The 25,629-nt window shown below is 37.6% G+C and overlaps 1 protein-coding gene across 3 annotated transcripts in view; it reads right to left on the minus strand.

Annotated features, from left to right (window-relative positions):
- Positions 1 to 25,629, minus strand: part of SYNE1 (spectrin repeat containing nuclear envelope protein 1) — a gene marked incomplete at both ends in the record, with an annotated part of 486,197 nt that overhangs the window by 282,270 nt on the left and 178,298 nt on the right. For all 3 annotated transcript variants that reach the window (XM_080699888.1, XM_080699887.1, XM_080699889.1), the window contains 12 exons: positions 504 to 686; positions 2,256 to 2,414; positions 2,677 to 2,827; positions 5,288 to 5,467; positions 7,723 to 8,351; positions 9,699 to 9,852; positions 13,688 to 13,854; positions 16,453 to 16,576; positions 16,967 to 17,154; positions 19,731 to 19,829; positions 20,342 to 20,569; positions 23,787 to 23,937. In XM_080699888.1, the coding sequence (XP_080556014.1) occupies positions 504 to 686; positions 2,256 to 2,414; positions 2,677 to 2,827; positions 5,288 to 5,467; positions 7,723 to 8,351; positions 9,699 to 9,852; positions 13,688 to 13,854; positions 16,453 to 16,576; positions 16,967 to 17,154; positions 19,731 to 19,829; positions 20,342 to 20,569; positions 23,787 to 23,937 (2,413 nt within the window). The remainder of the gene's footprint in view (positions 1 to 503; positions 687 to 2,255; positions 2,415 to 2,676; positions 2,828 to 5,287; positions 5,468 to 7,722; positions 8,352 to 9,698; positions 9,853 to 13,687; positions 13,855 to 16,452; positions 16,577 to 16,966; positions 17,155 to 19,730; positions 19,830 to 20,341; positions 20,570 to 23,786; positions 23,938 to 25,629) is intronic.

Raw genomic sequence — 25,629 nt, forward strand, 5'->3', positions numbered from 1 at the left:
TGAGCTACATTCCCAGCTCTGTTTTCTATTCTTTATTTTGAAATGGGGTTTCACTAAATTGCAGAGGGCCTCACTAAGTAGCTGAGGCTGTCCTTGAATGTTGATCCTCCTGTCTCAGCCTCCCAAGTACTGGGATTATAAGAGTGTACCAACATGCCCAGTCCTTTTTGTTTGTTTGTTTTTGAATGAAGAAAACAGGTACTAAATCACAAACAATTCAAAGAGAAAGGTGCCATATTCTCAGAAGAATGGGAAAATTATATATTTTATGGACTTTGATTTTTCTCTTAATACGTCAAGTAAGGAACCCCAACTAAAAAAATGTTAAAAATGTAAAAATAAAGCCTCTTAACCAGAAACGAGTCAAATTTGGGTAAATAGCAAAAGACAGTTAAGAATCTTATAAAACTCATGTCTCTCTGAAAAAAGAATGAAGAAAATACAATCTAATATTCTAGGCAATGTTGCACCCCCAGCTCCATATGTAAGTACTGTCAGTTTACCTCAAATTCCTTAATAAATTCCTCAGCTCTGAGACTGTTGTTGAGGTTGCTGATGTTTTCAGCCAGCTGTGGCAGAGAGCTGTTTGACCATCCGTCCATCTCTTCTTTACTCGAAAGTACTTCGTCCCAAATGGACAGGCTAACCTTCAGCCTCTCTATGTTGTCTTCAATTTTCTCTGATACCTGGATAGAAAGCAGAAGCCGTATCACTAATAGTATAGTACTTAACAGTACGCATTCCCCAGCACTGCTTTCTTAATTAGAAAATTATATTCAGAACAGCAAAGGTTTACAAAAAATTATTGTAATCTAATTAGTGTACCTAATTAAAGTAAATGATAACTGATACATAGAATGTTTCTGTCACTGTAAGAGTTGCATCAATGTCTGTTTTATCTTTTCTTCTCCTTCCCACTTTCCCTCCCTCCCTCCTTCCCTTCTTTCCTTTCCTCCCTCCTCTTTTCTTCCTTTCTTTATTTTTTTATTGTGTGTGTGTGTGTGTGTGTGTGTGTGTGTGTGTGTGTGTGGTGCTGGGGATTGAATTCAGAGCCCTCATACATGCTAGGCAGAAATTCTACCACTGAGATATACCTCTGCCCTTTCTGAAATATTAAATTTCATTTGGAAATTATAATACTAATGACAACAGGGATTATAAATTGGGATACTAATGACAGATTTATTGGAATCTACAAAAATATAACTCAATATAAGGTTGAATTCAACAGGATTGAGTTCCTTCTGTATTTTTTCTAAAGTAACATAATAAGTAGCTTAATTAGTAATGCTGAGGTATAAAAATAGGCATTAGAATTGAGCATATTGATAATATAAGTAAAATACACATGAGAGTAACCAAGTGGGCATTTTAAAAGTATTACTGACTATGTATAATAATAAATAATCTTTATCAAGACAGTGCATATAGGGTTTCCTGAAGTCCCCAAATGATATATAGACATCAGTATCTAACTTTAGCAAATTTAGCTTACTAATAAGGTAATCTGTTGTAGGCTAAACTTTTTTTTTTTTTTTTTTTTTTGGTGTTACTGGGGTTCCTGGAAGCCCTACTACCTCCGGGCTACACTCCCAGATCTCTTTTATATTTTTATTTGGAAATAGGGTCTCTTAAGCCTGCGATCCTCCTGTCTCCACTTCCCAGGTTCGGGGATTACAAGCGTGCGCCACCATGGCCAGCCTAAACTTCTAAATCTAGACATTGATAATAGGGGGTAAGAAAACCACTAGATTTTTGAGGTGAAAGAAAAGGTAAAATATTTACAGATAGATCTATTGAGTTCCAGGAAGACCAAGTGACTTGTTCTGTGGCCACATAGCTTGGGAATGGCAGAGCAAGACTGAAACTCAAGGATATAAACTCTTAAGTCCAATGCCTTCCAATGCAAAAACATATCTTTATCACTTTAAATTGTTATATATTATGGTTTAACATTCTATATGATTCTTTTAAATTATTCTATTCTTATCCATAATTCCAGGGTTTTGAGAAGAAAAATGATCAGTTATAATTTTTTTATGATTGAAGTTGGGGGAAACATTAGAAATTAAAAAATAATGGGATTTTTAAAATATTTCTAAACTTTATGTAAATGCAATTTTTCTTTAGATTATCATTTTTCATTTAGCATCCAAAGTTCTAAATGCAACTCAAATCCTTGGAAAATCTTTTTCCCAGAAGTTTGAGAAACATGACAATTTAAACTGTTCACACATTCCCGGGGATGCTCTTACATCTAGCCACTTGTCCACTGTGTTCTCCATGTCTGCTTTCACTAAGGTAAAATCACTGCTGTGGATTTTTTTTAGCTCAGATAACAAGTGTTTGCCTTTACTGGTAAACTTATCCAGCTCTTCCTGTTTATAATTCATTTCATTCTTGGCAGATTCATGCTGTGGATATAAATATTTTTAATTAATAAAACAATCAGCAATCAGTCAAGAGTTACAGCCATTGGCCTCTAAGAAATTTAATATGTGGTTGACTTTATGCAGAAATTAGCAATATTTTATATATAATGATCACTTTATAGAATTCTAAGATATCAGTATTAGAAAAAAGGTTGATCTATTAGAAGAAGTTATATCCAAATTAAATGAAAGAAAAACTCATTAACTTGCTTTATGAGTAAAAAAGAAAATCTTTGAATATTACCTTGGAAAAAGTCCATTTAAGATCCTCCTGGTCTTTTATAGTGGTTCTGGTCACAATGACACTGCTGGCATTTTCTAGGACTTTAGACACAGCTGACTTCAGGTTTTGATACTCTCTTATTAAGTCTATAAGTCCACAGCACTGGCCCTGGCTATAAAGATAAGAGAAAATATACCACTTAGAGTCATGTGTTGGGAAAAGAAAGAATCCCCTATAATTGGACCTGAGATGGTACTACATGAATGTGTGCACAGACAGAGGTGGGAACGAAGAGAAAGCCACATTTATCCCCACTGAGGTAAAAATAGTGTTGCTAGTTAATATGACTTCATTCCAATGTCCACAAGGTTCTCCGTGGATAAAGAGTGTGCCAGGCATTAAAATAAAATCTGTGAACTCAATGACAAATGACAAGTGACACATGTTCTTGGCAATTCACACTTTCTTAGAAGAGTCACCAATGTAATGTTTTGTTTCTTTACATTTTTTTTGTGGTTGCACTGATTTCACAATGAGATATGTTAGAGTTAAGAAGAAAAGCGACAACGAAACAAAGTAAATAAAAACACAGCTCAATAATTAAAATACACAGGAGCATTTTCTCTTCCATTTGAGTGTAAAAGTTTTCATTGATTCCAATCCCCTGAGAATTGTCAAGATAAATATTTTTTGATTATAGTAATAAAATGCCTTTGAGCAAGGAATTGTATATTCAGTATTTTTTTCCAAAGAAAAAAGATATGTGAAATAAGATTTAGGCAAAATGATATTTTCACACAACTATTTATGAGAAAATATGGAAATAATCTGAATGTAGAGAATAGGTCAGTGATATAAAAATTCTGATTTAGTTTTATAATTGAACACTAATTGCTTAAAAAAGTTGCAATTTCAGAAAATATTTAATAATATGGGATAGTTAGTGTGAAATACAATCTACTCTCGATTTTGTTTAAGAGGCCTTTGTACATGATGTAAACAATGCTTGCAAGTTCACTTTTTAAAATGCATATAGATGGTTGAATGTTCCAGCACTCACTACTTATTGAACAGATTATCCTTTCTCTATTAAATTGCCTTGGCACCATGGCAAAACATCAGTTGACCATATATCAATGGGCTTATTTCTGGACTGTTTGTTACACTGCCCTATATAATTATCACTTAGTCAAAATCATGATGATATTAAGTAGCTTGGGTCCTCCAATTCTTTCCCCAAATTATACAGATCATTTAAGGTCTTTAGCTTTTACATATAAATTTTAGAATCTGCTTATCAATTGCTACAAAAGTTCAGTAGGAATTTTGATTGGGAGTATAATAATGTAAAAAGACCTCAATAACAAAAACAATCCCCATAATCGGCCATTTTAATGGGTACTTTATTTAAAAAGATATTTAAGTGGCAAGTAACATAAAATATACTCAGTATCATTAGCCATCTGGGAAATAGAAATTGAAAATACAATGAGGTATCTATATACATCTGTTAGAATGCCAAACAAATAAACACTTAACAATGACAAGTGTTAGATCTGATGTGGAGCTACTGGAAATCTCACACCTGCCTGGTATGAATGCAAAATGGTACAACCACTTTGGAAAACAGTTTGGCAAGTTTTTGTAAACATATATATTATCATATGACCCAGAGTCTCACTCTTAAATATTTAGCCAAGTGAAAAAAAAACTGTTTATAATCATCATTGAAACTGGAAAGAACCCAATTGTTATCCACTGGCTATTGGATAAAGTATGATATACCATTCAATGGAACATTCAGCTATATATAAATTGTGTGTGTGTGTGTGTGTGTGTGTGTGTGTGTGTGTGTTTGTGTGTGTGCGTGTATATATATGTATATACATATACACTCATGTGTATATATATTGTGCTAAGTTATATGTACCTATGTTGTGCTAAGTTAAATAAAGCCAAACTTAAGAGGCTCCATCTTATATGATCCCATTTATGTGTGATTTTGAAAAATGACAAAACTATAGATGCAGAAAACTTATCAGTGGTTCTCAAGGACTAGGACAAAGAGAAAGAGATTAACTACAATGAGATGTGTGAGGTTTCCTTCAGGTGATAGAATAGTATTGCAGAATTTGTTGTCATACTTATGAATATAACACAACTGTATGTGTTTGTCAAAATTCATAAAATTTTACATAACAGTACAAATTTTAGTGTGTTTTAATTAATTCTAAATTACAAATACATAAAACAATACAAAACAAAACAAAAAGAAAATAAAAGTTTAGGACTCTGCAGTATTTTATAACTGTTGACAATTACTTTCGTTTTGTAGTGCTGGGGATCAAACCCAGGGCCTCATACATTCTACCAAGCTCTACCACTGAGTAACACCAACCCCCTGACAGCTACTTTTAAGCACTGGATTCCGCCTGTAATTGTTATCTCACGACAGCATCTTCAGTAAAGGTCTGTAGCACTCAATTTTTAATGTTACCAAAGGACATGTAACAACTAAGATAATAAAATATATTCAACTCTTGATCATATCACCTTAAATCTATAAACAATGGCCTAATATGTCACAAAATTATTAGTAAATTTAAGTAAAACCAGGACATTTCTGACTTACTTTTCATGAATTAGCTTTTTGGTATCATCCCAGGTGACTTCTAAGCAGTTGATCTCCCTGTCGAGTTCAGGAGCAAAGGTCACATCTTTCTGGGCAATTTGCTTAGCTTTGTCTTTCAGCCAACACAGTTCATGCTCATGGGAATTCAGCTCATCTTCTAGCTGGTTGAACACTCTCAACCTGTGAAGTAAATGTTATTTTACTGTTAATTTGCCAGAGGAGTAAACAAATATATTTCCTTTCCATAAGCACATGATTTGTTCAGAAAGCACATATAGAGCTAGAAAATCTTTTAATACAGCAAGTAAACTTACATATTGACTGATAAAGATTGTTTTAAAGTTAATTTTTCAGAATAATCTGGACGGTACCCTACAACACACTGAAAATTATCCTTATTATTTTTTCTCAATCTTCTATCACATTTGTATTCTCTTACTACTTTGTTTTGGTGGCATGTGGCTTTTAAAACCAAGGCTAACCTAATAGGCTAAGTAAATAATTATTCCAAGATCATTTCTAAGGAATACTTTGGTGCCAGTATGTCCAACACACATAAAATTACTATTTAAGGATCACATTTGTCTCATTAAAAATCAAAATAGCTTTATTAAGATCTATGCACAATATCGATATCCAAAACTTAGAAGACCTACTTCTAAGATTACCATAAGAAAATGATCATGTTTCTGTCCCTAATATATTAATATTTGAGAATTTGTAAGAAGTGGCCACACAGAAGGAGCTATAGACTTATCTTCACATTTTGGTTCAGTGCAGTAAAGTGTAGAGTATTCACATAGAATCCCATTTTATTCCAAAAATGAAGTAGCTATAGGGAGATGTTATCATTATTTCCACTTTCTTCGAAGAGAGGTGATTTGCTCAAGGTGGTCCAGTAAGGACTAAGGTTGGCTGGGATTGATTAAACTCATCAATTCAGTGCAATATTTTCTCAGCCTTTTAGTGAGCCAGGAACACTGATAGGGCTCCTAGGGGGAGGCGTGGCCCATCTTCTCCAGCAGTTTCATGGTTTCCTGCCTGCTTGGCCTGAGCTGGCTGGAGCAGACCTTGCAACCTCTCAGCACCAAAGCTGTGCTGACTCCCTGGGTGTGTGACACCAGGCACCACCTCAGCCTTCTCTACTAAGGAGGCTAGTTTTCCCACCCAAATCTCATTCTGTCTTGTCAATTTATTGTTAAGCTGGTCAGATACCCATGAGGAGTACAGCCTCAGGAGGATGTATGTAGCCCCAAAGTTAACTCCATTCTGATCTATTGCTTTGGCTTTGTGTTTGATTCTAGATAAAGTGAGACAAATGTTATCAATTATGAATACCCCAGAATGCATTTCAACTGTTTCTTTGTTCTCAAAGCCCCAAAATGGCCTCAGAACAAAAATGAGCACAAGTTGTTTAAGAAGCAAGAAGATTTAAACACAGGTGACAGTAGGGAAGAGGTCACTTTCCCAATTTACAATGGGAACCAAACTTTGACCCTTTTGCTTCTCTACTGAACTCACCTGACAAAAGCCAGCTCAGTTAATCCCTCTTCTCTTCCTTCTCTCTACCTCTGCAAGGACAGCTAAAAGCACCTGTGAAGAACACCCTGCCAGGCTGACTGGCGCCACTTGAATGAATGGACACAGCTCTGATGGTTACTCACCACATTCCCAAGCTCTTCTCCACAAGAGAGAGCTATTGCATCTCATTTTCTCTCCTGTGACATCTACCTACTCTCTCTGAGATCACTCTAGGCTTCACTGAGGGGCTAGGAACTCCTTCAAGAAGCAATTGCTTGAGTGTGTTTTAAAGAAGCAATTGCTTGAGTGTGTGTATTAAAGCAATAGCTTTACCACCAGAACTATGCATCTACTTGGGGACTTGTCTCACTACAGGAAATGTGTGTTTTCTCCTATTGGTAAAAAAAAAAATGCTTACAAACACATAAGATTATCCATATTTTCTCCTGTAGATAAAAATCTCATAGTGTCTCTTATCATCCTTAGGAAAATCCTTGAGCCAAAAACATTTTAGCGTTCTCTCTCTCTCTCTCCCTCTCTCTCTCTCTCTCTCTCCCTCCCTCCCTCCCTCCCTCCCTCCCTCCCTCTCTGTACTTGGCCATAAACCCAGGGCATTTTATCTATTCTGTCTCCAGGCTACATTCTCAGGTTTTGAAACAGGATCTTGCTACATGACTGAGGCTGTCCTTGAACCTGCAGTCCTCCTGTCTCAGCCTCTCAAGTGCTGGAATTACAGGCATGCACCACCATGCCTGTTTACTTTAGTACTTCTCAGTGAAGTAGTCATTAATTTTATTTTCAAAATACTAAAATGAAGTTGCTAAATATGGTACTAGCAAAGCTTTGCCCAAACATTAATTCCACAACAAATAAGGAAGGGAAGAGGCAACCGGCTTCCACACGTTGTGTCATACCTCTGCTGAAGAGCTTGGCGGGTAGGTTCTTTCAACTGCTCCTTGTCAGCCCTTTCTTCGATATCCTCAATGCTTTTCAGAAGCTCCTCCTTCTGCTCTTGGAAGGCTTTCTTCAACACTGCCAGGGCATCTGCCTCACTCTGCTTGGTTCCCAGAAGGTTCTGGATCCTCTCTACTTCTACACAGAGCTGATCGGCCGTGGCCCTGCAGGAAGTTCTTTGCTCAGCACCCCCACTTCTCAGATGGTATTGGGCTTTGGTAAGAAGGCCGTCAAGAGCGATGGCAGTCGATTCCAGTGCTTTGACACCTTGAATGGCTTCACTCAAATCCTTTTCTAACAAGTTCGACTGCTTCTTATTCATGCTGCTAGTTGCTTCCACTGTTTGCCTCAGCTGGTGGAGGACCCCGGACAGAGAGGCGTGTGTCTGGAGGAATCCTGACAATTGGGACAGGGCGAGCTGCCGCCTCTCTACCACCTGGTTGGCCTCCTCAAAGAGCTGGAAGCAGTCCTCTGCCTTGCCCTGGAGGAGGTGGAGATCGTCTGCTCGCCCCAGAGAGCCCAGCTTTGCTAAGTGGCCCTGCAGACTCTGCAGTTCTCCCTTCTTGTGCTCTATTTCTGCTGTGTGGTCCTGGAAGAAAAGAGAAAGAGAGAGTAATGGATTCCCCGGCTCACTATAGAAGGACACATGGCAGGAGTTACGATGAAAGCATATACTTTACGTGCCAGGCTAGCACAGTATTAAAGGTCATCAATGATGAATCATGGAGAAAGAGTCATAAAATTTCTCATTTTGTTCATCTACATATTTCACATAAGATATATAAATTTCTAATGCTATCTGCTATATAGAAAATTTGACTGGCTTACACGAATCATATTTAAAACCTAGTAGTAAACTGTTAACAATTTCAACACGTGTCCCATTAAAAGACAAATTATCATCATGACCTTTATAGATGCCCTCAGTTTCACGACTCCTGACTCCAGGTCCCTGTCCTTCCTTTTCCGGCAGATATTCACAGATTTATTAGTTTACTATTTCCTATTCAAAAATAAAATATTACTCAGCACTTCCCCTGGGCCATTCCACTACCCTTTTAGTTAAACATCCCCAAACCACACCCGAGGCGACCACTCCTTCCCATTTGTCCAGCCTTCTTCCCATTTCCAACTTTGAATCTATGTTAAAGCATTTGCTTTATAAAACTTGTGAGTACATTCTCTATTCCTTGGAGATGAACTTCCTATGGTCTCTGGCCAGTCACAACCCAGGACTGTCTTTCTCAGGGAGCTGGGAACAATGCTTTGAAAGATGACCATCCTGAAGGTGGCCCCTCTCTCTCCCAGCCTTCTTGGAGGGTAAAAGCCTAACTTTAGTCGAGCGCCTCCATCCGACTTGTAAAACTACCTACCTTCCTGAAGGTGGGGGAAAGACTGCTCTCCTTCTGTATAATTATATACTATTATTATAAGCCTGTTTTGTAACGTATTTCCACTAACCCAATGCTTGGTGACTGTTATCCGGTTCTGAAAGTATTTTTTGGTGCCAGGGTAGATATGATGTATAATTAGTAAATAAGGAAAATAAGTCACGAATTTTTAATCAAGCCAAATAGTAATTCAGAACCACTATGTCACAGAAGCATTGGAATTTATGTTAGTTTTTTGTATGGAAGCAAAGTAAATTGGAAATGCTCGCAAATGGACATTCTTATCACTTTATGCTAGAAATAATTTTCCCCGCTATGAAGAAATAGTTTCTTATTACAGTCACCTATTCTACCTGAAGTGGGTTCATCTGCTTGATTTATCTGAACAGCACATTGGCAGGACCCATAGGCTCAATTATTAAAACATTTTCATATGCATAAAAAGGTAAATTGCTTCCAGTTATATTTGACTGTTATATTCCTGTGTAAATCAAGAACTCTTGTGGGAATACATTTCTCTTCACTCTTAAGAGGATGCACGTTACCTTGTGTCGAGTAAGAGCCATCTGATGGTCTGTTATGCTGATCTCAGAGGTGGTTTGTAATTCACCAAGAAACTGTTTAATCCAGACAGAAAAGGAAAGCAGCTGCTCATCAAATTGCTGGTGCTCAGCAACCACGCACTGAAGAAAATTAAGCCTGTGTGGAGGGAGATGTTGAAGTTAGAATGTTCTATTGTGAACAGAAAAGGTGAATGACCTGTTCTGGGAATAAAGCTTAGGCTGAGACTGGAAGATCACGGGTTCAAGGACAGACTCAGCAAGTAGTGAGACTCTCATCAAACTAGTGAGACTGTTTCAAAATAATAATAAAATTGGCAGTATTTGGAAGGCTGAGATGGGAGGATAGTGATTCGCAGATAGCCTCAGCTACTTAGTGAGGCCCTCTACAACTCAGTGAGACCCTGTTTCAAAATAAAGAAAAAAAAATAGGGCTGGAGGTGTAGCTCAGAGGTAGAATACCCCTGGTTTCCATTCTCATTACTATAATAAATAAATAAATAAATAAATAAATAAATAAAGGGCTGGGGTGTAGCTCAGAGAGGTAGACTGCCCCTGGGTTCCATCTCCAATCAAAAAAAAAAAAAAAAAAAAAAAAGGAATGTTCTATAGTCCTCTTATAATTCCCTACTTCCCAAGCCCAGCCTTTGGTCCCATTTCTCCTGTGTCAGATAACATGGTTGCCTCCTGTGTTGGTGGTCCAGTGAGTCATCCTCGCCCCATCCGTTTCTTCTCCACCATACCTGACCCCCACACACCCCGTCACCTCCCCCAGCATGTGCATGGTCAGGAGCTCTGAGCTCTTCTCATTTCTACGACCCATCCCAGTCTAATTTTCTCCTGTTCTTCCTGGCCTCCAGCAGCTCTGAAGAGGCTTCCTCCTGCCACCTTTGCCTCCTTGCCAACCACTGTCTGCATTCTTACAAGAAAAAAATTTCCTGGCATCTGACATTCCCTTGCATGTGCAAACACGGGCCCTCCTTTTCCTGTTATACTTAGGAAGCCAAAACCCAAAGCTACTGCTGTGTCTACAAAAGACTCTGCATCATCTACCTCTCCTGGCCCATTTACCATGGCTCAGCCCCTTAGGCCCCCTGACCCCTGTGGCCCAGCATCCCAGCTCATCTTTCCTCAGAGCCTCTGCCCCTTTTGCTTTTTCTGCCCATATGCTCTGTCCCCAGAGAGCTCCTCGGTCTGCTTCCTGCCCGGCACTCAGATCTGAATTGGACACCATCCCCCAGAGAACCTGCCACACCACCAGTGCAACACCACCAGTGCAACACCACCAGTGCAAGATTCCTTGAATCTGAGATTACAGTGCATATCTGTAATCTCAGTACTTGGGAGGCTGAGACACGAGGATCACAGATTCCAGGCCAGCCTCAGCAATTTAGCAAGACTCTCAGCAACCTATGGAGACTCTGTTTCAAAGCAAAAAAAAGAAAAAAAAAAAAAAGAAAAAAGAGCTGGGGGTGTAGCTCAGAGGTAAAATACTTCTGGATTCAATTCCCGGCAACACACACACACACACACACACACACACATTTACACCTGCGTATGAACACAAAAATCCCTGCCCTGTGTTTGCTGCCATGGTACCTTGTTTTGTTGTCTTCCTAATAGTTAACACAACCTGACACATAGGCACATATAAAAACTTTGTCAATAAGACCCCAAAGGCACAAGAAACTAAAGGGCGAATCAATACGTGGGAATGCATGAAACTGAAGAGCTTCTATACCACAAAAGAAACTGTTAAGAACCTCAACTGAGAGCCAACAGAATGGGAAAATATTTTTGCCATCTACTCCTCCAATAAAGGACTAATATCTAGAATATACAGAGAACTCAAGAAACTCAGCACTAAAACAAATAACCCAATCAAAAAATGGACAAGTGAATTAAATAGACACTTCATGAAAGAAGAAATTCAAATGGCCAATAAATGCATGAAAAAATGCTCAATATCATTGGCAATGAGAGAGATGCAATCAAAACTACCCTGAGATTTCACCTAACTCCAACTAGAATGGCAATTATTAAAAACACAAACAACAACAAATGCTGGTGAGGATGTATAGAAGTGGGAACTCTAAAACATTGTTGGTGGGATTGCAAATTAGTGCAACCACTTTGGAAAATAGTATTGAGGATCTTCAGAAGAATGGGAACAAATTTACCATTTTATCCAGCAATGTCACTTCTGGGTATCTATCCAAAAGAAAGGAAACCAAATACAACCTGAAATAGCTTTGTACATTCATTTGCCTAATTATATATTAATTTTCACTAGCTCCTGCCTGCCCCACCCCCAACTCCTTGAGAGCTAAGACTGCTTTGCTCACTACTGTATCTCCAAAAACTGGAAAGATGCATGGAATCTGACCAGGGATCAATCAGTGCTTGATCAGTAAATAAATTCATTGATTAATGATACATGATTGAAGATCAAAATTCAAAATGGTATTAAAAGTACCTTCATCAAATATTACTTTTCATTACAATGGCTTGTCTCCAGAGTTCAACATTTTAATTTTCTATTATTTTAAAAATTTTTATTAACAAATATAATTGTATATATTAGAGTTTGACTTTTTTTAATTGTTTTGTGTTTTAATCCTTGCAAAATCTTCTATGCAGTATTCTTATATGTATAAATTATATTCTAAATGCCTTCACACATTTATATCAGTGTTAAAGTCCTTTTTCCTCTGAGAGACAGATGAGGGAAGACCTCATTCAGTTTTACAGAAGATCGCTCATCTTTCCAGAGAGGGCATGAGTGCCTTCTCTAAGCCTTTCCTGGATATATCCAAATGTTCTTCTTTTGTGGTCCTAAAACATACTGTGGCTCATCTCCCCAGCTGTTTTTCTCATTTTCTCCATGCTCATCTGTAAGATGTAAAAGGTCAGGTTTTGATTATTTTTATGTCTCCAGTGTCTGGTATAATGCCTGGAACTCAAGTTATACCCAATAACCATTTGCTGATTGACTTAATGAATGAATGAACAATGAAGTCAATATAAGCTCCATACACATAAAGCATGGCCTGCAGCACAGAGAAGAATGTGCCATTCATTTCAGAAACTCGAAAAATGTTTGCAGAATGAATGGATTTTTAAAGTGGTCAGAAAGGTAAAATGCTTATCTAAGATCACATTGGCAATTAACATCAAATTAAAGAGAAAATTTGCCCTCTTTTATTAGAAAGATATATATGACAATTGTTAATTACCTACTTGGTTAAGATTTAATTTATTCCTGCCTTCATTTAATATTTTAAAAATTTCCCTTGCCTTGTCCAGAGATCAATGTTATAATAAAAATTAGTAGCTGATGTTGATATTATATGCCTCTGGTTGAGAATATCATGTGAGTCAAAATTGTAGTGACTGTTTTTCTCTTATACACAAACAGCTCAGGCAATAAAGAATATAAACCCCACTCTCTTCAATGTCTTTCAACTAGTTTAATTATTTTTTCCTGAGTGTGAGATTAAAATTTTGCATTGAGATTCATCAGCCATGCATAGTTTTGAGTATCTTGATTGAGATGGGGGGGGGGATTGTAGGGATTGAACTCAGGGGAATTCTACCTCCAAGCTACACCTCCAACCTTTTTTATTTTGTATTCTGAAGCAAGGTCTTGCTAAACTGCTGAGAATCTTGCTAAATTGTTGAAGCTGGCTCTGACCCTGTAACTTAGCCTCACTAAGTAGCTGAGGCTATATGCGAACCGTGATCCTCCTGTCTCAGCCTCCCAAGTACTGGAATTCCAGACCCAACCCACTGCATCCAATTGAAGATCTTAATTTTTAAAATAACAAAGTAGTTTTCTTCAATTTGGTAATTATCTCCTGAACAGCTGAGTTAAGCAAAAGTAAACAAAATTATGCTTTTTTAATTTATATACTCACTACTTAAAACTAAACCAAACAAAACTAGGTGTTTTTTTTTTCCCCTCCAGAACCAACCTTTTGCCAATTATCTGGGGCAACTCTCTCCATCTCTCATCCAACTGCTCCAAATGTAGCCTCATGATCTTCACATCTTCTTTGGAAGCTACTGAGAACAGTGATTCCTTCAATTGCAAAAGGTTGCTGTAGAAGGAGGCCTGAGACACAACTTCATTTTGTAGTCCCTGAGGAAAAAAGAACACAGCACAGACTTCATTCCCTGGGCACTGATCAGGAGGGCAGGCGCTGCCCACACTTGCAAAGTGGAGCTCACTGCACTCGAGGACGCTTTGACAACTTCACTGAGCAATGGAGACATTTAATCATTCATGCAATTTTTAAGATGCTACTGAAAGGCTAAATACGTTTTCTCAAGGCTGAGTTACAAGTTAGGAAAATTTGGAAGGTATGATTTTTATTACAGGATGAAGAAACCGAGTAGATGAAGAGAATAATTATACACACACAAACACACACACACACACACACACACACACACACACACATATTGAAAGAGTACCAGAGCACATCTAGCAATAGCAGAGATGCTCTTGTGCAGAGATGCACTTGTAGGTACTGAGAACTTGCTGCTTTTCTCTGATAAGAGGCAATATTAGGTCAAACTGGGTAACTCAGGGGTTCTTCATTGTGTTTGCATGTAACAAAACCATTTTATTTTTTGCAGTACTGAGGATGGAACCCAGGGACATTCTACCCCTGAGCTACACCCCCAGCCCTCTTTTTTTATTCTTTATTTTGAAACAGGGTCTCACGGAGTTGCAAAGGGCCTCATTAAGTAGATGAGGCTGGCTGAGAACCGTGGTCTTCCTGTCTCAGCCTCCCAAATGCTGAGATTACAAACCGAGCCACCATGTCCAGCTCACAACAATTTTTTAAAAATAAAATCAAATTAAGCTATGGATACCTTAGGTGTTATGAGAGTGTGTTAAAGCTGTGATTTCTACCTAATAAGAAATAAGATATAAGGACTCAAAACTGGAGATATATAACAACAAAATTGGCATTAAGTGACAATAGGTGCAGCACAGCACGTAGTAGAAGTGTGTTAAAATGCTTCCTTACCCTTTCTGGGGATGCCCCGTCTGGGACAGAGGCAGGGCTGTCAACAACATCAGAGGAAGGACTATGCAGCTTAGGAATGATGGAAAGTTCCCCAAGCAGAACTGAGACTTCTGCTGAGTAGGACACTGGACAGAGGCAGCCCAGGAGGCAGGACCAGGAGGTGGGATGTGCGTGCCATGGTCAGCCCTCGGGGAGAGGTAGTGTGGGACTGAGGACACAGTTTGTGGACACAGAGTGTGGCCTCTCATATCAATTACACATAGTTGACATAGAGAAATACACAAGACTACAGTTTTACATACACAGGTATTTCCTTATCTAAGCTCTGTTGTATTTTAAAAACAAGACGTGTGACTTTCCCCTCTGGAGACTCCTTCCATGACTTTATAAGATGAGAAGCACCACACGGACTACCATTCATCCTTGGGCATCATTGCAGGTTTTTGTTTTTGTTTTTGTTTTTTGCGGTACTAGGGGTGGATCCCATGGACATTCTACCTCCAAACTACACCCCTTGTCCTACTTTTTATTCTTTATTTTTGGAGATCATTGTGGAGATTAATTAGAAAACTGGGAATAGATCGAACATTTGATCTGGCTATACCACTCCTGGGTATCTTTCCAAAGGGGTTGAAATCAGAGAACTACAGTAACATATGCATACCCATGTTCATAGCAGCACAGTTTGTAATAGCCAAAATATGGAACCAATCTAGGTCTCCATCAACAGATGAATGGGTTGCAAAATTATGGGAAATATACACAAAATAATAGCATTTGCAAGAAGATGGAAGGAACTGGAGAACATTATGTTAAGTGAGATTAGTCAAGCACAGAAAGAGAAGGGACATATGTTTTCTCTAATATGCCCAAGATAGGGAGTAGTGGTAATACCAGAGAGACTCCAGATGATGGAGGGGAAATTTCAGCAAAGCTAGAACGGAAGGATAGGAGAGCAAGAAAGCTGAGGTTGTTCAATGAAGGAGCTACTTATGAATATGTGTAATAGTATAAATATAACATGGTTAACCTAGACACTCTCTCTTGGGAGGGGGGAAGGGAAATGGGGGGAGAGAGGGCACGAAGCACAATCTAAATGTACACCATTTTCAATATGTTCAACTTATAAATAAAATAAAATATGGAAGAAAAAAAAACGTGTCTCCTTCAAGGATGCAATACAGTAGTATTGTCCTCTATTATTCGCATTTGTACACATTCATTTTTTTTCTTGATTATTTTCAAGCAAGAGAGAAATATTCTTCTACATTGTATTATTTCTCTCCTAAAAACACTTTTTTATTGTGGAAAATTCATATAAATACAGAAGTGGAGAGATTATGCCAATTACCAGCCTCAGAGATCATTAACTGATAGTTAACCTCACTTCAGCTACATTTTTGCCCATCCTTCTCACAACTCCCCTGCCACACTAGTTTTATTCTAATGCTGGACTTTATGATATGATTGTCCAACACACCCCAATAATAGAGCACCACAAAGCTCTCCTTATCCTTTGTCTCTGAGGTCAGGGTGACGCTCTCCCTTAGAGCATGTGAACCTTGGTGTCCAATGATACTTTGGGGACACAAAGACATTTGGGATAGTGGGATCGAGGTGTGCTTAATTTTAAAACAGTGCAACGTGTAACGGTGGCAAAGAGCCCTTCACTTGCTTTCCCCGCACTTCCTTGAACTTGCCTGTATTAGCTGAAGCTCGCTCTCCGCTTTGACCCGATCAGCAGAAATGTCCATTTCTGGGGAACTGGCTGTGGCTTCACACCGCTCTAACCAGGTTAGAAAGGATGACAGATCTTTCTCTAGCCTAAAGAAAAGAGAGAGAAAAAAACCAAAGAGATTCAAATCCATCTCAAGTCATCAGGCTAGATTAGACCTTTCTGAGGTCAGTGGGTCCAATGGGAGCTATTATAGAGAACACAATGCTTGGTTGTTTCTTTCCTACATGTGCAGGTACAAAAATCCTTTCCCTTTTCTCATGTGTGTTTGCGCTTGTTTACATCTGTGTTATATGCAATGATGTACACACAGCTGTACACGCCCAAAGATCACATATTGTCATGAAGGTCAGGATCTTCCAGTAGCAGACACATGAGTTAGCCTACTTATCACCTGGATTGAATATCCAGGTGATAAGTAGGCTGCCCAGAGTTTCCTGTTGGACAGAGATAATAACTCAAGAGAACACGTTGCTCACCTCTGCCAGTGGGCCAGCAGGTTCTCCAGGGCTGTCTGTCTTTCTTTGGCCCTCCTCAGTGTCCCCTCGTACAGCTGCTGCAGGGCCGTGGCTTCCTGCACACAGGACTCTCGGTTCACCACCTTCCGGGCACTGACTGAGAAGGCAGTCACTGTGCTGCTCAGAGACTCCAGGGCCTGACATAGATCCTAAGGAGAGTGCCAAGAAATAGGGATGTGCCCATTGTCCTCAGGAGATATGTTCGTAGATGATAGGCAGATGCCTGAAAACTGCAGATAGTGCTAAACCTTACATATATATATATATATATATATATATATATATATATATATATATATATATATTATGCTTTCCCCAATACAAATATTATTATATAAAGTTTAATCTGTAACTAGGCACAATAAGATGAACAACAGTACCCTACTAAAATAGAATGATTAGACGGATCTGCTGTAATAAAGGTTACTCAAACTGTTTGAGTTGTTTATTTCAGAGATTTTCCATTTAGCACTTTTGGTACGAGGTTGACTGCAAGTCAGTGAAATCACAGAAAAAAGAGGTGGGTAACTGGGTGTGGCCAGTGCGCACTTGAAATCCCAGTACTTGGGTGGCTGAGATGAGAGAATTGCGGGTTTGCAGCCAGCCTCCACAACTTAGTGAGACCTTGTTTCAAAATAAAGAATAAAAAAATAGGGCTGGGGGTGTAGCTTGGAGGTAGAATGTCCCTGGGTTCCATCTCTAGTACTAAAAAAAAGAAAAAAAGAGGAGAGGGAGAGGAAAGAGAGAGAAAGAGAGAGAGAGAGAAAGAAAGAAGGAAGGGAGGGAGGGAGGGAGGGAGGGAAGGGTTGTGGACGAGGGGCACTGCCGTGTGCAACAGAAGCCCAGGAATAAACCCTGAGAGGTGGGTCATTCTTTGAGACTCGTCATCACAGGTATTTTCTTTCATTGGCAATAAACGCCAATGGTGTTTAAAACTGCCTTGCCATGATTTGCAGTAAGGCAGGGTGAAAAACAGGATGGGAAATCAAAACTGAGATGGAGAGGTTTTCTCCAGATATAGACATGGCGCTGTAGATAGAGAAGCATCATGTTGACATTCCCTTCACAATTGTGAAGATTCTTACTCCTTGTATGCTAACTCTGTATCCTAAAACTCTATTCTTAATTTGCAACAGGTTGCTATAATTCCTATCAATATATATATATATATATATATATATATATATATATATATATATATATATGGAAACAAGCCAGACTGAGGTCAGAGGATCACTTGAGCCTAGGAGTTAGAAACCAGCCTGGTTGCCAGGCATGGTGGCGCACTCTTGTAAGCCCCGCACTTGGAAGGCGGAGAAAGGAGGATCACGCAGGTTCGAAGCCAGATGTGCTGGCTTATGAGACCCTGTTTCCAAATAAAAATATAAAATATAAGTCTGGGAGTGTATCCTGGAGGTAGAAGGGCTTCCAGGAACCCCAGTACCACCAAAAAAAAAAAAAAAAAAAAAAAAAAAAAGAAAAGAAAAAAAGAAAAGAAACCAGCCTGGTCAACATAATGAGACTTAATTTAAAAAGTGGGCGTGTGTGTGTGTGTGTGTGTGTGTGTGTGTGTGTGTGTGTGTGTGTGTAAGAATTTTGTCTGAAATAGATGCTGTCAGGAATCAATGATAATGATAACAATCACAACAAGACACCTCAGAATGTGACAGGTATTATGCTTTTCATAGTTCATGTATTAACTTATGTAATCTTTCTAAGAATACTAAGTGTTATGTTATTTCATTATTTCCCATTTTACAGAAAATAAAATTAAGAGAGAGAAATCTAATTATTAGAAAAATCCTAAAACATTACTTTCTCTGGTACTCTATTATTTAAACTTAGCTGTGTATTAAAATAATTTGCTGAATTGGATTTTCTAATTTTTCCTCATTTTTTGTTGTTAAAAATTATATATGTAACATAAAAAATTCTTATTCATAAGTTTCCTCCTCTTTGCAGATGGGCCCTGTCAAGCTTTTGCTTCTCATAACCGTAGCCCATTTGTACATAATGTGTACATTATGTACAAATGTGTACACAAGCACACAAGGTAGGGATATTTGTATTTTCATTCATCAATGAACATAGTATTTCTTGTGTGTGTTTCTTCCTTGCTCCTTCCCCCTAATTTTGCAAAGATCTGAGGATGATCCAGTAGTTCAAGGACCAGGTCAAAAAAACTAAGCCAAGCAAGGGAAGGAGGGATGGGGAGGGAATGGGGTGGGAATTGGGTAGGGGTTAAATCAGTGATGTGCACATGTATGTGCACACAAGTTTTTTTACCCCAATATGATGTATGAATATAATGCACCAATAAAAAATTTTTAAAAAGTCAGTATTTAAAAACAGGAGGTGAGAATCAATTCTTTCCACATCTAAATGTAAGATCTCAAATCCACTATGCACATTTTTTTTATCCTGCACACTTAATTTTTTACAATGCTGCCAAAAGACACCAAAAGGGTTTATTAAAGCGATAATCTGAAAAATGCCACACTTCTGTATGAAGACTGAAATATATTTTTAGTATTTCTTCAATATATATTTATAAAAAAGTTTAGATACATTTATTGTTATATGAACAGAATAGATTTTGTCTACATTATTTCTTAATTAACAAAATATTTTACAAGTTTAACTCTCTAAATATTTATTTTTTTAAGTAGGTTTAAGCAAAATTGTGAGTGAATACATAAACAGCAACATCGCCACACACTCTTACCATCTGCTCCTGCAGAACTCGGTACGTTTCTGTTGCTGAAGAACACATTTTAATGGGATCAGCAAGTTTATCTTCAAATTCGGACACAGACTGTTGGATCTAAAAAAAAAAAAAAGGAAAATTGGTGAACTGTAAAAAAATGGTGGGGCATATCCATTAAGACCACAAAGGTTTTTTGAGAAACTAGTGTATCTACCTTCTATGGATAACTTTAGGTAGAATGGAAAAATAACTTTTTAAAAAATCTAAAATCCAGAGGAAAACATTCCAAGGGCTATGTGCATGTTATGTTATTATTAGTCTGAACCTCAATATAATTATAATTATCATGCACCAATCAAGCACATTAAAAATCTAAAATCAATGTGTCCTATTAATTCAAAGGAAAATAATTAAGTTGCAAGGACTCCCTGAACACAACGTATAATGGAATTCTTATATTCCCCATAAAGGTGGCATTTGAATAATTATAAATTTAGTTATTATTGACAACTTGGTAGATGATTGGCAAATTGTCTCTTCTTTATTACATAGTTTGTGGGTTATTGATTGAATTCCTCTATAAATGCAATATGAAATGTATACCTTTACATACATTCGCCTTCTCCTACCTTTCTAAGATTCTCTTCAAACTTTTGCTGCTGAGATAGGTGTCCCAGGATGGTTCCTTCCAGACTCTGAGCATGCTCTCGGAGTTCTTCCCAATATCTTCGTATTTGTGTCAACTTGGCTTTGATTCTGGCAGACTCTCCAGTGGTAATAAACTGAGCAAAAGATTGAGCTTCTTCTTCTAGTTCGGAAATGTTGCTGGTCTTATTTTCTATTTCCTGAATTGTGACCTAATATTTAAAACAAGACAATGACAATGGGGGCTGAGCAGGCTGGCCTTCCTGAAATGATGTGATTATCTACAAAGAAAACCAGGAACATTTTCTTAACTGACATCTAAATACACTTGGGTGGCGAGAGCTATTAACACCTCGGGCTTCCTGACCTCGCCTTGGGGGATGGACAAGAAGACAGGGTCTGCAAAATTCACACCCGTGGTGGTTGCGCTCACTGGACAGAGAATAAAGAGAAATAGTCGTTCTTGCTTGCAGTGAAATAAGCAAAAAGATGTCTCTGGAACTCTTACAGCATCTCTGAAGACACAGAGAATTATCTGCTTGCCCAGTCCATCAAGTATGTATATCAACTCAGCTGGAGAAACTATGAGTTCTAGGAAGGAACTCACAGGATGCTAATCCTGACATTCAGATAATTTTTAAAATATAGTTGAGTATTTCATAGTATATTAAACTTGAAGGTTTTCTGATTCTACTCCCTCCTAAAGCTAGTCTTTTTAAATACATCTATTTTTATGTGAGTGGTTTCCAAGTACAGAATGCATCAATATTTGGTCTCCATCCTCAGGGGTTAGACATACCAAGGTGGAGCCTGAGACTTCTCATTTCTAACAGATTTCCATGGATGCTCCGCTGCTGAACTGAGACCCCGCCATTTGCCTTATTAGCTACACATACTGATTATTACTAATTAATTACTGATTAATTATTTACTAATTAGTAATTATTTACTAATTAGTAATTAATTATTACGAATTGATTACTGATTAATTAATTACTGGTTAATTAATTATTACTGATTAATACTAATACTTATTAGCTACACAACACATTTCAGGAAATGACTATATAGTATCATTTTAATGTGGGGGAGAAAGGACATTTTTATATATACTCCAGACATGGAAAGTATTGATAGCTACTAAGAGAGAGAGAGAGAGAGAGAGAGAGAGAGAGAGAGAGAGAGAGAGAGAGGGAGAGAGAGAGAGGGTGCATAAGTTGCTCTTGTAAACATAGGACCTATTTATCAGTGTGAAAATGAAAATTTTTTTTCATAAAAATTATCAGATCATTCAATCAAAATCATACCAAAAACTCAAGTCAGTTTTAGTCTCCAGTAATTTAAGTGAGATTAAATTAGCGCAAAAATACTGTTGCCTTGGGAAAAATAAATTTGTGACTTCTGTGTAGATGAGACAATCAGAACTAAGTGACATCAAATTAAGTGTCGAGGAGGCAGCACTTGTATGTTTTTTTATTTATGTGTGACTATAATAGTAAATCTGATAAATATTTGTGGTTTGAGCATGAATCCAGTCTTTATCCTTCTATGTTTAAAATTGCACTTTTAAAAAACAACTCATCAGTTCAACAAATATATAGTGTCAACTATAATTGTTCTAGTTGCTTGCAACCGACCAGTGCAAGGGTCTTAGTTAAGAACAAAGTTGTTAGTTTTCAGACTAATGCATGTCATCAACAAAGTCATAAATATCAGCTAAACAACCATATTGTGGGGTCTTTGTAAATAAGGATTTCATCCCTGAGAAGATGAGAGAAGATGGTCTTATTTTTTTTAACAATATCAATTTCCTTTTAGAAAGTCAGTTGGAATAGCAGGTGATTTGAACAAAAACTGGCAGAGAGTATTTATTTCCACAGCAATGCACATGCTTAATTTGAATACTGAGATTGTTTTATGGTGAGAAAACTATGACAAATTTTATGATATATTTAACATTTCCTATAATATAGCCTTCTGTTTGGATATAGAGTATAAGCCCAAGAGACCAAGTTTCATAGGACAGTGTGTTCCACCCTATCTTTGCTTGTTTCTGGCAAATATCATTTTTTTCGGAAATGAAGTTTATTTAATATAATTTAGATCATTTTCAAAATTCCATTTTGGACATGTTAAAATGTATTTCTACTGTGATGGTGAGGAAATCCACAATTGATTATTTATATACTTAAAATATGTAACCACCATTTTCCTTGGTAATAATAACAGGATGACATTTGGTCATTGATATATTTCAGAATTTCTGGAATAAACCTTCAAGTCACAATAAAGAAATCATAGAAAGGATAAATAACTTAAAAAGAATATGTTAGCTTTTGAAAGAAACAAGTTTTGAGACAAAACTGCTTAAATATGCTATTCTCTCTCTGTTTAATTTAGTGAAAATGACTAACCGGCAACTTTTAGAAATTCTTTAAGACCTAAAGTACTTCATGAATATTCATTAAGGACTTGGCATGTATTTTCCATAGGACACCACAGAAGACACAGCAGGCTGTGAACACCCCCCCCCCCCGGCCCCTCCATGCATCCTTGATTGCAAAATCTGGGTAATGAGCAAGGATGCTTCGCAAAGCGTATGATCTTAGCTAAGTAATGCCACGTGCTCCCACCCTGTGCGCTCTGAGCCAGAGTGCAAAACGTGTCTTCACGTTGGTATTTATCTCACTATACTTAATAGAATGAAATGACAAAGGGTTTCCCATTCCCAAAGAAGGGGGGGCTGAAATAGAAAAAAAAGGTGTCTAGATTTTTAAAATAAGTGGTGTGGAATAGTATAAAAGAAAGAGATGAACATTGCAAGCTCATTTCTTCACTTTCAACTGCCTGAGTGAAGAGGATGATGACAATCTGTCTACATGGTTACTCTGGAACCTGGAGAGCTGTCATCTCAGAGCATCTCCACCTACGCCCAAAGTTAGAAATGAAAACCTTTGAGCCGCCAGGACTGACGGCTTGTTTACACAAAGCAATGTTTTGCACGCCCCCTTGTGGTTGGTGAGGGTAAAGACCATCAATACTGATAACTTCTGGAATGATTGTTAGGAAGCACGGTTGTAGATGATGAATGTATTTGATGTGGTTTAAATGAATCAGCAGAGTACTCCATGGGGTAAGTCCAAAATAAAGAAAAAGAATAATGTAATCATAAAGATATTTTAATGATATTGCACACAGTATTGACCTTGAATGCATAAGTCAGACAATATTAATACATAATTCCATCTATGAAGAATTACTCAGCATCAAGACCTCTTAGCTTGTTATTTTGTGTGAATTTAATTTTAATGGTCACATACCAATGAAACATTTTTCCTGGAATCAAATAACTTTTGGTGAAAAAAACATAAGAAAGGAGCTCTTAAAAGCTTAGACAGAGATTAAAAATGTAACATCTGAGCAGGTCACCTTAATTTGGTTGATCTGCATGTCCATGGCAGATGTCGAAGCTTCCAAGGTATTGAGTTCTTTTTCTTTTTCAGTTATCCAGAAGGACAGGTTCTCAAAATTACTGCCAAAATGGTCCCACTTGTTTTTCACCATTTCCATGGTTTTAATACTAAAATTAACCAAATTAAGTAAAAAATGCAGTATTTTAATAGAGAACAACAGCACATTTTTCTTTAAATCACCAGGTGAAACATAGCAAAAACATTTGTTGGAAGTATTTGAGCAGATACAAATGTACATCTGATCTGAGTAGTTTGGCAGGCCCCAAGCCTTCCTGTCTCTTCTACAAAATGGGCATTTATCAAGGCGACATAGATGCGAGGTTATGAATGCAACTGTGCTCCAATGAAATATTGCTCAGTCCAAAGGGGTTTGAATCAGCTATAATCTATTTAAAGTATGCACATGGCTAGTAGGTGCCAGCGCTTATTTTAATAAAGTATGCCAGAATACATCCACTTTCTAATAGTACTGTTTCCATGGACATAGTCATCTTGCTTGTAAAAGAAAGATGCTGCCATAATGCTTTGTACTGAGATATCTTTGTAATGTGCATCTTTGAGTTTGGGTTCTTATGATCTAGAATGATCCCAGCTCTTCATAGATGTTCCATGGTCCTGATTCTAAACATCTTCCATCAACTCTTGCTCTTGAGCACCCTAACTGATTTTAGACAACTTGGGATTTATACACAATGTGTCTAATAAATCAAATTTTAGCTATAGAGTCTCACTTTGTATTAGCTATGCATATATAACAAAGTGGCTATGGCTTTCAGTTTAGACTAAGTACATCATTGAACTGGTAAGTCTTTGGGTTAAAAAAAAAAAAGCAAGTAATGTCTCTGTTTACCAAAAGGCACTTGAAGACGTCAAGCAAAGCTTAATGACATCATTGATTGTCATAGTGAAGAGTATTGCCATCTCAGATCTATACCCTGGGTGTGCCTGATGAATCAGCAGTGCAGGAAATGCAAGGTTTGCTGTATAGTAAGTCTTTAAGCTAAATAAAGATTAAAATGGATAGTCTTAACAGAAGTAGCTTCCTTTCTAATAAACTTTTATTATTTCCGTAATCTAACTTAAAGTCCTCAAAATTTCAAGTCACAATTTACTTTTAACAAAATATTTATCAAATTTTAAACTTTAGGCAAGCCGGGCGTGATGGCACACACTTGTAATCCCAGTATTTGGGAGGCTGAGACAGGAGGATTGCAGGTTCGGGAATAGCCTCAGCAAGTAGTGAGACTCTCATGAACCTAGTAAGATCCCGCTTCAAAAAATAAAAATAAAATAGGACTGGGGGAGTGGCTTGGAGGTAGAATGCCCCTGGGTTCGATCCCCAGTAACAAGATAAGTAAATAAATAAGTAAGTAAGTAAGTAAGTAAATGAATTTAGGTAAGTGTAATATTTTAACTTCAAGGTGTTAATAGTATTAAAAGCAATTTTTACATTCTAAAGGCCTTCTCAGAAATGGCGTTCTGTTTCTTAAGAATAATAGGCTATGTGTCATTAGTCCGACACTATATAGAAATGATTTGCCATATTATTTGAGGAATATTGGCCATATCCTCATAGGTTTATACCCTGAAAACATTTTTTATATATTGTAAAATAAGAATGATTTTTAAAATTAAGTTCTGAAATAGCATGTCAACCTGTGACTATCTGAATACAGAGGCACTGTAAATAAGCCGACGAGTTTGAGTTAGAGATACTTGGTCTATGTGATGCGTGTTTAGGCCTAGACTCAACACTACCAAAATACCTCCTCTTTCCTCTAACTAGTAACAGCAGAATA

The sequence above is a fragment of the Muscardinus avellanarius genome, assembly GCF_963383645.1.
Source record: "Muscardinus avellanarius genome assembly, chromosome: 8".
In the NCBI taxonomy this organism is placed as follows: Eukaryota; Metazoa; Chordata; class Mammalia; order Rodentia; family Gliridae; genus Muscardinus; species Muscardinus avellanarius.